Source organism: Suillus bovinus (assembly GCF_016758785.1).
Source record: "Suillus bovinus strain UH-Sbo-P2 chromosome Unknown EDB93scaffold_1, whole genome shotgun sequence".
Classification (NCBI taxonomy): domain Eukaryota; kingdom Fungi; phylum Basidiomycota; class Agaricomycetes; order Boletales; family Suillaceae; genus Suillus; species Suillus bovinus.
The window spans coordinates 516,786-531,093 of NW_024542057.1; the positions used below are offsets into that span (position 1 = coordinate 516,786).

General features: G+C 47.0%; 6 protein-coding genes across 6 annotated transcripts; 5 read left to right on the top strand and 1 right to left on the bottom strand.

Annotated features, from left to right (window-relative positions):
* Positions 1-15: 15 nt before the first annotated feature.
* Positions 16-2,123, top strand: EDB93DRAFT_1260145 (NTF2-like protein; the record flags this gene model as incomplete). Its single annotated transcript, XM_041454169.1, has 12 exons — positions 16-367; positions 435-709; positions 767-1,091; positions 1,144-1,168; positions 1,226-1,242; positions 1,295-1,372; positions 1,423-1,437; positions 1,486-1,528; positions 1,580-1,632; positions 1,687-1,697; positions 1,750-1,839; positions 1,958-2,123. Exons 1-12 carry the CDS (start codon positions 266-268, stop codon positions 2,121-2,123), a joined length of 1,200 nt encoding a protein of 399 aa, XP_041313506.1. The 5' UTR covers positions 16-265.
* Positions 2,124-2,259: 136 nt separating this feature from the next.
* On the top strand, positions 2,260-4,896 carry EDB93DRAFT_1111909 (uncharacterized protein). The gene is made up of 14 exons (XM_041448110.1): positions 2,260-2,974; positions 3,022-3,177; positions 3,225-3,313; positions 3,363-3,477; positions 3,535-3,634; positions 3,685-3,766; positions 3,812-3,873; positions 3,921-3,999; positions 4,054-4,110; positions 4,160-4,214; positions 4,266-4,280; positions 4,330-4,506; positions 4,556-4,621; positions 4,676-4,896. The coding sequence occupies exons 1-14, from the start codon at positions 2,518-2,520 to the stop codon at positions 4,714-4,716; spliced, it is 1,551 nt and encodes a 516-aa protein (XP_041313507.1). The 5' UTR covers positions 2,260-2,517; the 3' UTR covers positions 4,717-4,896.
* Positions 4,897-4,954: 58 nt separating this feature from the next.
* Positions 4,955-8,177, top strand: EDB93DRAFT_14816 (10 TM acyl transferase domain found in Cas1p-domain-containing protein). Its single transcript, XM_041455519.1, has 6 exons — positions 4,955-5,249; positions 5,305-5,388; positions 5,447-6,289; positions 6,336-6,596; positions 6,645-6,802; positions 6,856-8,177. The coding sequence occupies exons 1-6, from the start codon at positions 5,138-5,140 to the stop codon at positions 7,954-7,956; spliced, it is 2,559 nt and encodes an 852-aa protein (XP_041313508.1). The 5' UTR covers positions 4,955-5,137; the 3' UTR covers positions 7,957-8,177.
* Positions 8,178-8,687: 510 nt separating this feature from the next.
* Positions 8,688-9,997, top strand: EDB93DRAFT_1074662 (uncharacterized protein; the record flags this gene model as incomplete). The annotated part of the gene is made up of 3 exons (XM_041445108.1): positions 8,688-9,108; positions 9,165-9,419; positions 9,465-9,997. 3 exons carry the CDS (start codon positions 8,688-8,690, stop codon positions 9,995-9,997), a joined length of 1,209 nt encoding a protein of 402 aa, XP_041313509.1.
* A 1,187-nt stretch (positions 9,998-11,184) lies between these two features.
* Positions 11,185-13,088, top strand: EDB93DRAFT_1111920 (uncharacterized protein). Its single transcript, XM_041448111.1, has one exon. The coding sequence runs from the start codon at positions 11,400-11,402 to the stop codon at positions 13,038-13,040; it is 1,641 nt and encodes a 546-aa protein (XP_041313510.1). The 5' UTR covers positions 11,185-11,399; the 3' UTR covers positions 13,041-13,088.
* Positions 13,089-13,241: 153 nt separating this feature from the next.
* EDB93DRAFT_1073818 (uncharacterized protein) lies at positions 13,242-14,060 on the bottom strand (the record flags this gene model as incomplete). Its single annotated transcript, XM_041445044.1, has 5 exons — positions 13,242-13,367; positions 13,426-13,580; positions 13,636-13,731; positions 13,788-13,909; positions 13,963-14,060. 5 exons carry the CDS (start codon positions 14,058-14,060, stop codon positions 13,242-13,244), a joined length of 597 nt encoding a protein of 198 aa, XP_041313511.1.
* Positions 14,061-14,308: the final 248 nt, after the last annotated feature.

Sequence of the window (14,308 nt, forward strand, 5' to 3'; positions counted from 1 at the left end):
TATTGGACCTTCGTATATTACGCATCCATCGTGCTACCGTTTCAACGATCTGTCGACCACGAGTTTGACGATAAGGGAGACTAGCATTTAATTGAATAGGCTTATCTTAATTCGCCTCGATGATGCCAAGGGGACTCGGAGACTGACCGGCGATGCCTCAGTGATCCAACCCAATAGTGGCATAGTCTCCCAACTAGCCGGGCCTTCAATATAGATGAAGGAGAGATAGTCGTTCCTTCCCATAAATCTCCACCACAACCACAACATGACGCAGACAGAAGTGTTTCTCAACACCGTAGCTTCCGTAGTGAAACCTGCGACTCTGTTGATGCTACTTCCTCAAGATCAGACTAGTTGGTGCCAACAGGTGTGTTATCAGATATTATTCTCTTTGGCCAACTCGGTCTCAAGTATTCGGCGCTACCACTTTTCAGTTCGCACAGGAAGGATACAATGTGGTACATTTGACCTACCCTCTTCCCCCAAATTCTTCTTTCAAGGATGCGATGAAAGTTGTCAACGACAAAATCATTGCTCTGGGAGCTGATTGGGGACTGTTGACATACGGTTTGACCACAGAAGATGCGGAGACCCTTGTGTCGAAGCTTGCTCTCTCGCTCGCAGATTTGAAGGCTTGTGCTCACTTTTGCCCAGATGCCGAGGCTACCCATGGGTTTTTGATAAGGGATAGCCAGAGGAGACATATCCCGTAAGTCGACTGTTGCCTCGAGCGTTAGATTGGCTTATAGTTGCTGTCCATTTCAAGAGTTACTTTTCATCTCGCTTCTTCCCAAGAAGTGCTTCATGCCTCTCTGTTACTTTTGGAGGACCCGGCTAATCTTGGTTATTCTCTCCCAACTCACTCTCTATTACCGGTGCGGGTGTATTCATACCCTCTGGTGTCAAAATCACCCCCGTTTCCCTTCTCGATACAACCCCCCGTCAGTGTGATTGTCGACGTTATACAGTCGGTCGACCCCTATCTTCGCTCGGCCTCTAACCTGTCGCTTACCCGGACCCTCGACTTGTTGAAGGCGCATCTCGGCCCTCATTTCAATCTCGAGAGGCTCTGGGAGAAGCACACTTATTATGTACATGAATGATATGACACTAAAGAAGTCACTGACACGTTTTTTTGGGCAGGAATTTATCGAAAGAGATGCACCTAGTACGTCAATTTATCATTAATAACGTCGCATTCAAAATCAGTTCATTCCATCAATAGAGACGATGTCTACAATGGTTCATCTCCACTTCAAACGATGAATTAGCAGACAGTGATACGTTGTCATAGGTTGCCACACCATACGTCAATCATGTTCCGACGATGACTGGGGGTGTCGGGTATGACGATTTGGCGAGGTTTTATAAGGTTTGTGGGCCACGATGTTCCAGCTCAGCCTTCACCTGATCGTCTTTTAGTATCATTTCACAGCTGTAAGGGGTTATATCGCCCTATGCATTTTTTTTCACGATCTGTGGCAGGTAACACTGCAAGACTTTGAGCTCATTACAGTCTCCCGGACTGGTGAGGCATACACGGCTCGGTTCAAGACTTGACTCACTACGTTTTGTTCAGTTGGTTGTGACAGGATCGTCGATGAGATGATTTTCAAGTGCCGCCACACATCTGTACGTCGTGATCCATCGATGTCCTAGGGGTGAGCTAAATTAAATTCTTTTCAGGAAATAGACTAGTATGTATCAAGGGGATTTTCCACCTGTTTCATAAAGCTGACCCGTCGACAGTTTTCTGCCTGGAGTAGCTCCGACAGGGAAACACATTGAGATCGCCTTAGTCGGGATAGTTGCCTTTAGAGGCGATAAACTTTTCTTTGAGTGAGTGTATTCAGTTGCTCTTATAGTCTAAAGGTGCTATCCTCAACGCTGCATGCTAGACATCTGTGGGTATTCCTTCGGGATCTTGATTTGTAGCCTACACGGCTCACGCTTTTAGGTACTGGGACCAAGCCGGGGTTCTTGTGCAGCTTGGACTGCTGGACCCCTCTAATCTTCCTGTTGCTGGGATTGAGGTCGCCAAGAAAGTTCTGGACCCTTTTGGTATGCCCAGTAACACACTCCTGAAAAAATGGCATGAAAGCGAGGGACTTCCAATCGACTGAAGTGATTTGACGGTGGTCAGAGATTAGACAAAGTTGAAGGAAGTTAGACAAAGGCAGTTGTACTTGTATACGATCCAAATATGATCTTGCGATGCCCATAGTTGACGAAATTCAGTGCGCTGGCAGATTTGCTACTGTTCACAGTATTCAATACGTGCATGTGAATTGTACCTCAGGCCTCGAGGCTCAGTGACTTCAACTGGCGATTCGTTGCCAGTTCACCCACAGGATTTGACTGCGGAGATCGAGACCATGGTAATTGGCTGTATGGTGGGGCAGTGTCCGTGACGTGATATGGTTTGAAATCGTATCCTGAAGCCTGGTTGGCAATCCCCATATAGTCTCTTCCCTACACCACCACCTTCATTGAATTCTCGCCGTGCTTCTGGAAATCATGGCATATTTTGACACAAACCATCCAGCTGGATCAAACTTGCATTATACGGATCCTTTTGGGGACGACTCAGACCGCGGTCGAGAGACTGGATACAAAACCTTGGACGGTTTAGATGGAATAATACAAGACGACACCACAACTTTCACAACAACTACGAGCGGTATTCCTGCCCTAGACCCTTTGTCGTCCTTGCGTAGTACTGGTCAGACAGAAGCTCAATCTCTCATTCTCAACTATCGACGTACAAGGTCTCCTCCCCTGCCAGCTACACAAAGCCGGCAATCTACACCGTCGTTGTTTGAAAGGGATGCACCAGTTTTCGGCGATCTAAGTGTTCCATATAAGGACGAAGACTCCTCCTCAACACGCCCATCGTCTGTCGTCGGCAAAGCAGACGACTACCTGGTGCATAGTGCTGCAGATATGGGGCGCTCAGACAGTTATCAGGACTTGGGTATGTCTTACAACCTTGGTAGTGTAACAATAACCTGAACTTCCTAGAATACGCAGAACCATTGGATGAGAACTCAAAGCTTGCCGCAGACCGCGCATCTCCGTTTCAGAAGGCTCTTGGGATGAACACGGGGAAGTACCCTATGGATCAGCGGATCGAGGACAAGAAGCGGGGTATCGGGCGGCAAAAGTATCCTTTCATTGGTGAGCATACAACTACCATCCCAGCGGCGAGACATTTATCGTCTTAGTATGGGCCCTAACAATTATCATGGTTGGCGTTTTCATCGACGAGTTAGTGGTGAACACCAGAGCGCAGGGTACCCCGATATCCTTCAAGGTTTGTGAATAGTCCGTTAGCACTATATTTATTACTGACCTCCGCTCAGCCAGTTGTAAACCCTATGCTTGGGCCGTCGGAAAGTGCATTGATCAATTTAGGTGCTCGTTTCCCCCCATGCATGAAAGTCGTTCAAGGACTCCCTTTAACTACTCAAATCGCTTGTAAGATACACTTGTCTTAACTCCTGACGACTCTTACTGATTCGTCTCGACAACTAGGCCTCAATGATACCGCAAACCCGCCAGATCAGCTTTGTTCGCTCGAGGATATATGTGGTTTTGGTGGCTTCCATGGCGGTGAGCCCAATCAGTGGTTCAGGTAAGCAAGTTGTGGTCATAATAGTTCAGGGCCAAAATCCAGTATTTCAGATTCATTACTCCCATCTTCCTACATGCGGGATTCATCCATATCATCCTGAACATGCTCGCCCAGTTGACAATATCTGCTCAAGTCGGTGGTCTTTTTGTTTGATTACTTGTTCTGATGCACCTCCAGATAGAGCGTGAAATGGGATCCGCTGGTTTTTTTATAACTTATTTCGCGGCCGGGATCTTTGGGTAAGCCCTTCTTACTTCATTCTTATGCACACCGACGTATGATGTAGCAACGTGTTGGGCGGTAATTTTTCACTGGTCGGCGCACCTTCAATAGGTGCCAGTGGTGCCATCTTTGGTACAGTCGCGGTAAGCTGTCAAACCTGTTTACACCATTTACCTTTTGATCACCTCGCAACTTAGGTCACATGGGTGGATCTTTTTGCTCATTGGAAATATCAATACCGACCTGGTAAAAAGGTGATGACTGTCATTTTTATGCTTATTTCGCCTTTATCTTTTTCCGTAGCTCGCCATCATGACAGTAGAACTGTTGTTCGGTATCGCTCTTGGGTATATACCTTGTACGTGCACACTTATCTGGTTGAATATAATTGTTAACCTTTCCTCGATAGATGTGGATAACTTTGGCAAGCAGATGTTTCTCTTGCCCTCAACTAAACTCATAGAAAGTTTCAGCTCACTTGGGAGGCTTATGTATGGGTCTTCTCGTTGGCACAACCCTGTACCCCGTAATCAGTCCAACCAAGCGCCATAAGCTTATCATGTGGGGCTTCCGGCTGACAGCCATACCACTGGCAGTCGTCCTCTTTGTTGTCCTGATTCGGAACTTTTATACTTCAGATCCATATGCAGGTTCGTGTTTGTTGCGAATACGGAGACATGATGGTGAGAATTTTTTTAGCGTGCTCGGGCTGCAGGTACCTGTCATGTATACCAACTGCATCCAACAATCACTGTCAAGGTACAGGTATGTGCTTCCTATAATTCATCATTGGATCAATTCCTGACTTGAATTGGATAGGCTTTAGCACTAATACGACCACTGGCGGGTCGAGTATTTGAATGTACACCTTCCGATCTCATACTAGGACATTAACTTGGTCCACTGCATCAGCACTCTATGTACATCGATGGCCAATGGACAGTAACACTACGCTGATAATTTGACCCACTCCCGAATAATTATTATGTATTCACAAGTTTGAGTGTGTGGACATTAATAACATCGCAGTACAATAACAACGTCGGTAACGAGTAAGCCCAAAAAGGCACTTAGATATATCATGCAAAGTAAAGTCAAGGGTTCATCGGTTGCAGCTCATCGACACAAGTGATGATCACGCACGAACCGTTTTGAAGTTTTCCTCGATGATTACGTTGGTTAAAAACTTCGCCAGTATAATTATCCCACTCTTGGCTTTCAGGCGCTGAAGAATTACAACATTCTTGTACTGCCACGTAGCGGCAGACTCTCACCGCCATCATGTCCTCGTCCAAAAGACTGTTCTCACTTAACCCCTTATTTCACCACTATCTAGCGTTGTCTACCGGAGCACTTGCTGTATTGGCAGGGATACTACATTATATAATTTCTGGTCAGTGTATTCATCCCTCACATCTTGACTATGCGCCTAACGGGATCGCTTGCAGGCCGAGTAGATCCACTGCATTGCAATTCCTTGCTTACTAGAGGTACTTGGTCGGATGAGAACTACCGCAACTGGCAACCTGAGGGTACGCTGTCTGTTGCTCATGCGTTCATTGCTGTCCTCACCCTTGAACCAATAATCAGGTTGTATGCTTCACGTATACCAATCAAAGGATACCACACCTTGCCTTGCCTCCAGACGCGTCGTTTTTATTGGTGACTCCGTGACGCGCTCGTTGTACTTTCATTTCATGCATATTGTCGATCCGACGCTTCCTTTTACTCCTCCCGATGACGACCACAAGCATTCAAACTATTCGTTCACTTCAGATTCGGTGACAACACTGGATTTTTTCTGGGATCCGTACTTGAATACGTCAGCCACCCTTTCTCTCGTTCATGGTCACCTGCCTTCTCTTGGTGTCAATGACCGTCCTGCTATGCTTGTCCTAGGCTCGGGCCTGTGGTACTTGCGTTATGCCACTACCGGCGGCCTCCCTGCCTGGGAAGCTAATATGGAGAGCCTTTTGGAGTCTGTCTCCGCGGCACAGAGAAAGCCGGCAGATGAGGTGGTGATTCTCCCCGTGGAGGACATTGTATCTTCAAAACTATCTCCAGAACGTGCCAAAACCATGCACTCCTCAGACGTGGATGCGATGAATTCAGACCTCCACCATCGCATCAATCCACCATCACCTGCCATCTATTCCATATTCTCGAGCTCCCCAGCGGCTTTGCCCGTTTCTTTGCCACTTGTTTTCAATAAGATGCTTGACGACGTTAGCACACAAGATGGACTCCATTTCTCGGACGACATCGTGAAAGCACACGCCAACATCCTCCTTAACTTACGGTGCAATAACGCGTGGCCAAAGACGTCCCCTTTTGACAAGACATGTTGCCGCGCTTATCCGTTGCCGTCGTTCTTGCAGCTTGCTATCATAGTAGCTGTCGTGGTGTACGGACCAATCATGTGGTACCTTGCATGTAAGCACGTTCTTTCCTGGGAAACACACACCTGATTATTATTCAGACATTCGAAATCCGACCAAAGGTATCTCCTTCGCAGGCGAATATAGGCCAGCTATTGTTTTTGGTTTATCCATCGGCCTGATCTTTATCACTGATCGAACTGGCTTCTGGCTGAAAGAACAAAAACAGTTCAACCCATGGACTTTTGGATTTCTCATGCTATGTTCTCTCGCGGCGGGGCTGACGACAGTGAAGCGCGCGGACAAAGACATGGGCTTTCTAAACCGTGATCAAACCGATGAGTGGAAGGGTTGGATGCAAGGTTCGTCACTACGACGTCAATGTCTATACATTCTTACTCTTCTCCCAGTCGCAATCCTTATATATCATTACTTTGGGGCATCCAAGATTTCTGGAATTTACAATCCTATTCGAGTGCTGGTCGCGGCATATTTGTTCATGACTGGTTATGGTCATACAACCTTTTATATCAAAAAAGCCGACTTTGGCTTTCTGCGTATTGCTCAGGTAAGCGTGATATCTGAGCATGGCATCATTCAATAACATCGAATTGATTGTAGGTATTGGTTCGCCTAAATCTTTTAACGGTAGTCCTGGTATACACCATGGACGTCGATTACCTTTCGTACTATTTCTCGCCCCTCGTCTCGATGTGGTATCTCATCGTGTACGGGACAATGGCGATAGGGTCGCAATATAACGATCGCATGCCCTTTCTCTTGTCGAAGATTGCGATCTCGATGGGCATGTTCACATGGTTCATGACTCAGACGTGGATGCTGGATGCCGTATTCGCGTTTCTGGAACAGATATTTGCCATCCATTGGTCCGCCCGTGAATGGAGATTCCGGGTAATTCTTGACCTATGGATCGTGTATTTTGGGATGCTTCTGGCAATTGCTGTAATCAAAATTCAAGCATATCGACTCACCGACCATCACCTTTGGCCTATGGCGGTGAAAGCGGCTGTTATGATTTCTATCTTTATCATGCTGTGGTTCTTCGCGTTTGAACTCATGCAGGAAAGCAAGTTCACCTATAACGCATGGCATCGATATATATCTTTTTTGCCCATCGTAGCATTCATCACTCTCAGGAACGCAAATTCCTCCCTTCGTTCATGCAGTTCTCGAGCTTTCGTTTTTATCGGCAAATGTTCTTTGGAGACATTCATTATCCAATATCACCTATGGCTCGCAGGTGACACGAAGGGTGTTCTTATCCTTCTTCCTGGAACACGTTGGCGTCCAATAAACTTCATCATATCCACGATCATATTCATCTACATCTCCAATCATGTTTCCCATGCCACAGGAGAGCTTACAACGTGGATATGCGGAAACAAGGAAACTTCACTTCCCACTTCAACTCGCAATGTCACTCGCCACATGGCATCATCAGGTTCCAGCACAGAATCTGCCCCCATCGCCATTGACGTCCACACGAGCAAGGATGGCGACACTCGTCCCATAAAGCCTGATTCGCCCGTGCGACCCACAAGACGATGGGTGGATAGGTTAGCAGACGGAACGTCGCCACAACGTTCCCCAGGCTACAAGGTGTGGTACGAAGAATCAGCCTGGGTACCCGGAGTGAAAACCAAATTAGCGGTGTGGATGGGAGTCATGTGGTTGGTTAACTCATTGTGGACATCGACATAGCACGGTACATGCTTATTTGGACTCGACTATAACACTTCGGATTTTATGTATATGCCTATGATACAGCGCAGTTAAACCATGAATATTCTTGGAGAAACAGCTTGCTGATGGAGATAATACAATATTGTTCGTAGATTAATCTATGTCTATGACAACTGACCGTATCCGTCGCGTACCAGAGATGGAGCATTCACGACCTGGAAAAAAAAAAAAGAATCAGCATCAAGTGATTGCAGTGATGACGTTGTAAAGTCAGTATTAGCATGGATGCTCATCAACACTTGTCCTTTAGACAAGGTCAGGGCTTGACTTCTATTTTATTCGATCATTCGAGAAGGGGAGTGGATGTGATACTCACGTCTCATCAGTGGATACGAGCATTGTTGTGAGATTGGTGAACTACAAAAGATTGGTGAGCATATAGATTTGGATAGACTGAGCATCAGAAACAGCTCAGAAATTTGGGTATATACGAAAAATTCATTAGCTCTGTCGAGCTTCGAAGTAGCGATTCGTATGTGTCGTCACCGCGAGTCGAAAAGTTTTGATGCTTACCTTGATTGAAAAGAGAGAGAGCAACAACCATCCCGAAAAAAAAAACAGGCGTTTTAAGATGAAAGTCACGTGCAATTTGTTAAGGGCTGGTCAAGGTGATCGCTTGCATTCGCGTGTGGCTGCATTGTGGCTTGAAGGATCCTTTCAGTGTCCACCATTCTTTCAACAACAAAATCATGGCAAATCTTGTCCATCCCCCGCTTGATTTCTTACACAACCCAGCCACTCATCCGCCATCCTACTTAGGTTTTGGTTTTGGTCTTTCAGTAAACTCCGGAGCTAGTTGGCAGTCTGCAATGACCATGGGACATACGCAGCCTGCTGCGTTCCAGCAATTAGCCTCAAGCATGAACTTGCCTACTTCTGCGCATCGCTCACAGAAAAGAAGACATGAAATTGACGATGAAACGGAAACCTCTAGTCGACATGGCGGCCGGGACGTAGCTATGGACCGAAGTCCAACGCCGGAACGCCCTAAGCGTGGGGCACCTAAGCGAGCAAAGATCAACTCTGCAAGTAACTCAAAAGATGACAAGGGGGGGAAAGAAAATAGTTCGTTGGGCTCAGATAATGATGTCGACGTCGGCGTTCTCCTTGGTATTTTTGTTTTAACCGCTTATCATATCTTGGGGGATCTAACCTGCCTTAATCAGCGAGTTTACCACCGCAATCACTACTTCCTCTGCTTAATTCCATGCTTAGTGCTCAGCCATCACTTAAATCCCTTATACTACCTCTGATACCCCGTCCAACGCTGGATACAGCTATACAAGCTCTGGAGCAATCAGCTCGAAAACTTCGGGAAGCATATCCTTATTCCAACCCGTCATCCTTTGCGCTAGGGTCATCATCAACGACTTCTTTTGGTTTTGGATCTGGAATCACAAACTATAGAACACCAGTCGGCGGTCTACCGTCTGGCTTCACACGTTTCGGCCAGCAGAGCCCAACAGGCCCACCTGATGGTGGCATGCGAGAGTCATATATCCTATCACGTCTACGACCAGCCATACATGAGTTCGTGTCCGCCTCCATGTCATATGTGCCATATTTTTCCTATGCATCCCCTTCATTGCCGTTGCACGTTGATTCCGGCGCTTCGTCACAATCGCTCTCTGCAGCCCTTCAGCTTCAACATAAAGACAGGTCTCATCCGTCAGAGACTTTTCTCTTCCTTTCGGCTCTCAGCAACCATATCCTTTCTCAACCATCCCTGACACAATCATCTCTCGCCCCTCTGTTACTACCCCGGCTGATTCAGGAGTGGCGAGCCTGGATAGATCGGATAGATGAAGTTGTGAACCAACAGGGGGGGATGTTCGGAGTGGATACCGTCAGAAGTTGGGAAAAGGGGTTGGACGAGTTTGCCGAGGCGAAAGGTCCTGAGGGATGGCAGGACATGCGAAAGGTGCGAGATCAGTGGGTAAGCAAGGTCGGCTGGCTGGTGGGTAGGAATGTTCTACACCTAATGGAGGAGGAACTCTGATAATGGAACACTTTTTTTTTTCTGTTGATGATCCTGAGCGGAGTGGATTATAGTTTACTGATAGCTCATAAGTTTTTTTTTCTCGTGGCACATCTCATCGCTCATTATGTATTTAGTCATGATCGATTCTTATGTTTGTATGACCATATGGAAGGTGCTTCGTCATCGCATTATCATTATTAGCCTTCAAGGCTTCAGACGCCTGCAGTTCCGATCCCAAAATTCTTCAGTCGCTTATCATGCAGGGGTTGCGACGCCGGAGTTTGGAATCTAGGTACTTCGGGTCGAGTCTAGAATGACTACCCAAATCTATGTTTTCGAGTCCTCGTGTCAACATGCCACCCTCAAACGTCAACAATATTTTGCAAGTCAGTTCTGAAGTGATATCTAGAAGGGGTTAGGCCCTACATGTTCAAAACACCTAAAGCGAGCCTTTTAAACTCCGTGAGTGTATTGTAACCGTCGCTTACATGCCCAACTCTTCAAGTTGGAATCTAGATGCGGAAATAAAGATTGCGGCGAGGTGCGAGACGACTCCGACGATTAAGCTTAAGGTTTGAATCAAAATCGAGGGCTGCGGAGAGTCACCTGGTAGTAGTAAATTTCAAAGACGAACAAACTGCATGATGTAACGGATCGCCGTCTCAAATCAATTTTCGGCGTTTTGGTGACGTGAAAATATGGCACCAATGTGTTAGGCCAGAGAAAACACCGACCTTGCTGCTAGTCTTCTAGCACCAGTGCATGCTAGATCGATCCACGCTGTTCCCCCAGTTTTCTTCGTCGATCGTTACCGGAAAACGACTCTGGGGTGTCCCCCTTCAAGCGATAAAGAAGCTCGACATGTGAATGTGGGATTTTTTTTTAGCAAGACTATGACCATCCGCACGTTTGGGCCCTGCATCATCATTCCAAGAATCTGGTTTACGATGATAGAGTGGACAGACCCTGCTGTGAAAATAATATATAAGCTCAATGTAAGCTTTCAAGCTGACCCGATGCTTCTATGAAAATGCACATGCGCGACGTAATTTGAATTCAATTATGAATTGTTAGGAATGCAGAACTTTCTGGAATAGTCCAATGAATATTCCACTGACTAGGGGGCTGACCTTGGTGAAGAAAGCGTGAAAAACTCAAGCAGATCTTGAAGCTTAGCTGAAGCGATTTCGCACCGGACTGGGATTGTCATGATGGTTTCGGTTATGGAGAGTGTTTGTTACTGTTTGGTTTAGAACCTTGTCTATCAAGCCTCCAGAATTAGACGAAATCAGAAATATTGTTCAAGGCAGAAGAAGACTGCAAAGTGTCAGTCTCCCAAAGCTTGCCTTGCAAGTAAGTCGGAAAAAAATGTGCACGAGTCAGAAACGATATTGACCAGCGTGTAGTTGCGAGCTCATGCATGCTTCATCATGCATCCCGCCTGCTTAAATGTTCATATATTCCGCCAGACTCCACGTCTTCATTTTCTGCAATTTTGCAGTCAGCTGCAGCTAGTGCCTGGACACGACGTGCCAAGCATCATGGCTCTCTTCTTCCCGACAAGAAGCATATCGGGATGTCTAGAAAATCGCGTTCCGACGAATCGTTCGTGCGGCGACCTCAGACACCACATCGAGGTCAATATGTCATACCCATAGATCCCAATTCCATCTCTATAAAGGAGGCTTCGTGGAAAGATCCAGGCCGTGCGGAGCCATTGTTTATTCCAAATCTTCCCTCCAAATCCACTACCTTCGTCAGTGTCCATTCCCTCACCGCCGCGCCGATACCTCACCTACCAACTCCTACCACTCGTGAGATGTTTTATCAAAATCTTCTGGACATGCATAATTACTCGCACTCCTCACTCACTACACTCGTCAACTACCACTTCTCAAACCCTCGAGACACACGTCTCCTTCATTCGACTCGTTCCTTCAATTTCTTGGTTTCTCTTGCATTGAGACAAGCGGCTTTTGGCACTGCGGCGCGTCTTCTCAATACCATGAAAACCGAATCGATCCACCCAAATCTCGAAACGTGGAAATTAACTGTCAGGTGGTTGGTACGGACTGGCAGATGGGACGAGGCTTTGAGGCGTGTTCAACGTGTTATGAGCAGAGAGCAGTGGTCAGAAGAATTGGGCTTACGATCTGGGCATCAGGGTGAACTACCATTGCCTTTGTGGATGGAGTTTTTCGGTTCTCTGAAACGCGGTGCTCTTCGACGGTGGGTTAAAATTCCGCAATGGCGAGGCGATTCTGGATGGAAGTCTGCGAAATTCAGATGCGTGGTTTTGCAAACATCCGATGTCTCTGGCCCAGTGCAGGTCGCCCGCTATCGTTCTCTTATGAACATGTTTCCACTCGTTGCCTCGCCCGAATATTCCCAGCTGCCACCAAGGGCCGTTTTTTTTATCGCGGAAGTTATGATTCAGTTGGGAAACCACGTGAAGGCGCTCGAATCTACTTCATTATATTTCCAAACGCTCCCCAGGAGACTCAACCGCAGACAGCAACACGCAGTGCTGGATATCATTCACCTGCACATCAGGACTGTGACTGAGAAATCAGGACTTGCTCGACATTTCGCTCAACGACGTGTTATCTCCCATTTACTTTCAGCTCACCCTGGAATCCGACCTTCGTCAGAAACACTATTTTTAACCCTCGCAAGTCTGCGTTCTTGCAAGCGGTGCGGGACTCTCGCTATGAAGTGCCTCAAAGCCTTTCGCACGCGGTGGGGTCCGCGCACAGAATCTAGCGTTGTCAGGCGGCGGATCGCTAGCCTCTCTATCAAAGAAGGACGTCTTGATATCGCCGCGGTTATGCTGGAATCTGAGCGAATACTTCGCTTGCAGAAGCAATCATGGCGAACGCAACGGGACATTACGGGAGGGGCATCCCCTCGGGCTTTTACCAGGTTACTCAGACGGCCGACTGGAAAGATTTTTCATGGAAGGGGAACCGAGAATTGGAAATGGCAGGCATTGAGGAGGAAGCTTTCAATGTTGAAGCAAAGAAGAGTCGAGGATTGTGCAGTGACGTACCGAGTAACTTAGCTAGTCATTGTAAATTTGCTTGGAACTCCGAGGCGAAGCCAATGCACCCATACATAGAGATCATAAAGCCCACTAACGGACTGGCATAAAACGAATTGGCATAAGACGAGTGTATAGTAGGATTAACAGCATCTAAATACGAAATACTCATGCGGAAGATGACATGTAGGTGTAACGAATAGTAATCAGCATGGAAATTGTTCAGAGATAGCAACGCGAGAATGTGCTAGGAGGAAGGGATGAGGGCCAATTTCCAATGGCAATTGACCCTTCCCATTCAGACGAGACAGTCCGATACAAGTCGAGTGCAGCGCGTGCATTCTCTACCTACGGTCATATAATCACTCAGTGGTCCAACAGGATTGTCATGATGGTAGGAACTCACTGGGTGAAGCTGGCCATCTTGACATCGACGGCACATCAAATGCCACATAAGAGTCTGGAGACCGATCACCTGATTAGGAGACCGAAGAGCGTTTCGAAAAGGCTGATATAGAGCAACATCTCGAGTAGCTACTGCGGGATGAGGAATTCCTAGAACTGGGTAAGAAGTCAATAAATGACGGCCGGGAAATTGAAGGAAAGCTGTGCTTACCAGAGAGATCGTTCCAGAGACTGTGACCGACAAGTACCTTGCCCTTGATAAGGTCAGCAACGTGCTGTTGAACTTGGGCAAAAGTAGGCGTGTCGGCTGTTGTGATGGGTCGCGTGAATACCAGAAAAATGAGACTGCGTTTTACAACTCACGAGAAAGGAGGTGAGAAGATTCTATACCGGTGGTTGCAGTTCGGTAGTCGCTGACTTGCATCGTAGGTGATACGTATGTATCGAGTTTGACTTGTCCCTTGTAATCGACGATGGAGACGCGTCTGAAATGTCAGTGTTATAGGTGAGCTAGTCATGAATAATCCGCATGACGAACGCGAGCATTGCGGTTGTTCCACCAGGGCCGACGCCAACATTCATGCAAGATAGAGCGAGTATTTTATCGCTGGATGGGACAGGGTACTTAGTAGCCATCTTGTTGAGATAGACCATTCGCTCCTACCGTTATATCCCTCAAGACAGAAAGATCGAGATCCATGTCGTGGACTTCATCAAGAAGGAATGGGTTAGCTCGACACAAGGTGCGTTCGAGTATGACCTGTCCTTGATTGATGTAAAAGCCCGAGGGTGGGCACGTAACATTAATGTGCGCTACGAGCTGACCATTAAAATAATAACGATGTACGGCAGGAAGGAAGAGCTTAGCCTTGTGGAGATCTGAT

Bases quoted from the DNA above. Each gene is read 5' to 3' on its own strand.
- EDB93DRAFT_1111909 (XM_041448110.1), top strand. From the start codon at position 2,518: ATGGCATATTTTGACACAAACCATCCAGCTGGATCAAACTTGCATTAT. The intron at 3,478-3,534 runs GTAAGATACACT...CTCGACAACTAG, and splicing joins TTTAACTACTCAAATCGCTT to GCCTCAATGATACCGCAAAC. The intron at 4,507-4,555 runs GTTCGTGTTTGT...GAATTTTTTTAG, and splicing joins TACTTCAGATCCATATGCAG to CGTGCTCGGGCTGCAGGTAC.
- EDB93DRAFT_14816 (XM_041455519.1), top strand. From the start codon at position 5,138: ATGTCCTCGTCCAAAAGACTGTTCTCACTTAACCCCTTATTTCACCAC. The intron at 5,250-5,304 runs GTCAGTGTATTC...GATCGCTTGCAG, and splicing joins ACTACATTATATAATTTCTG to GCCGAGTAGATCCACTGCAT. The intron at 6,803-6,855 runs GTAAGCGTGATA...AATTGATTGTAG, and splicing joins GCTTTCTGCGTATTGCTCAG to GTATTGGTTCGCCTAAATCT.
- EDB93DRAFT_1111920 (XM_041448111.1), top strand. From the start codon at position 11,400: ATGCTTCATCATGCATCCCGCCTGCTTAAATGTTCATATATTCCGCCA.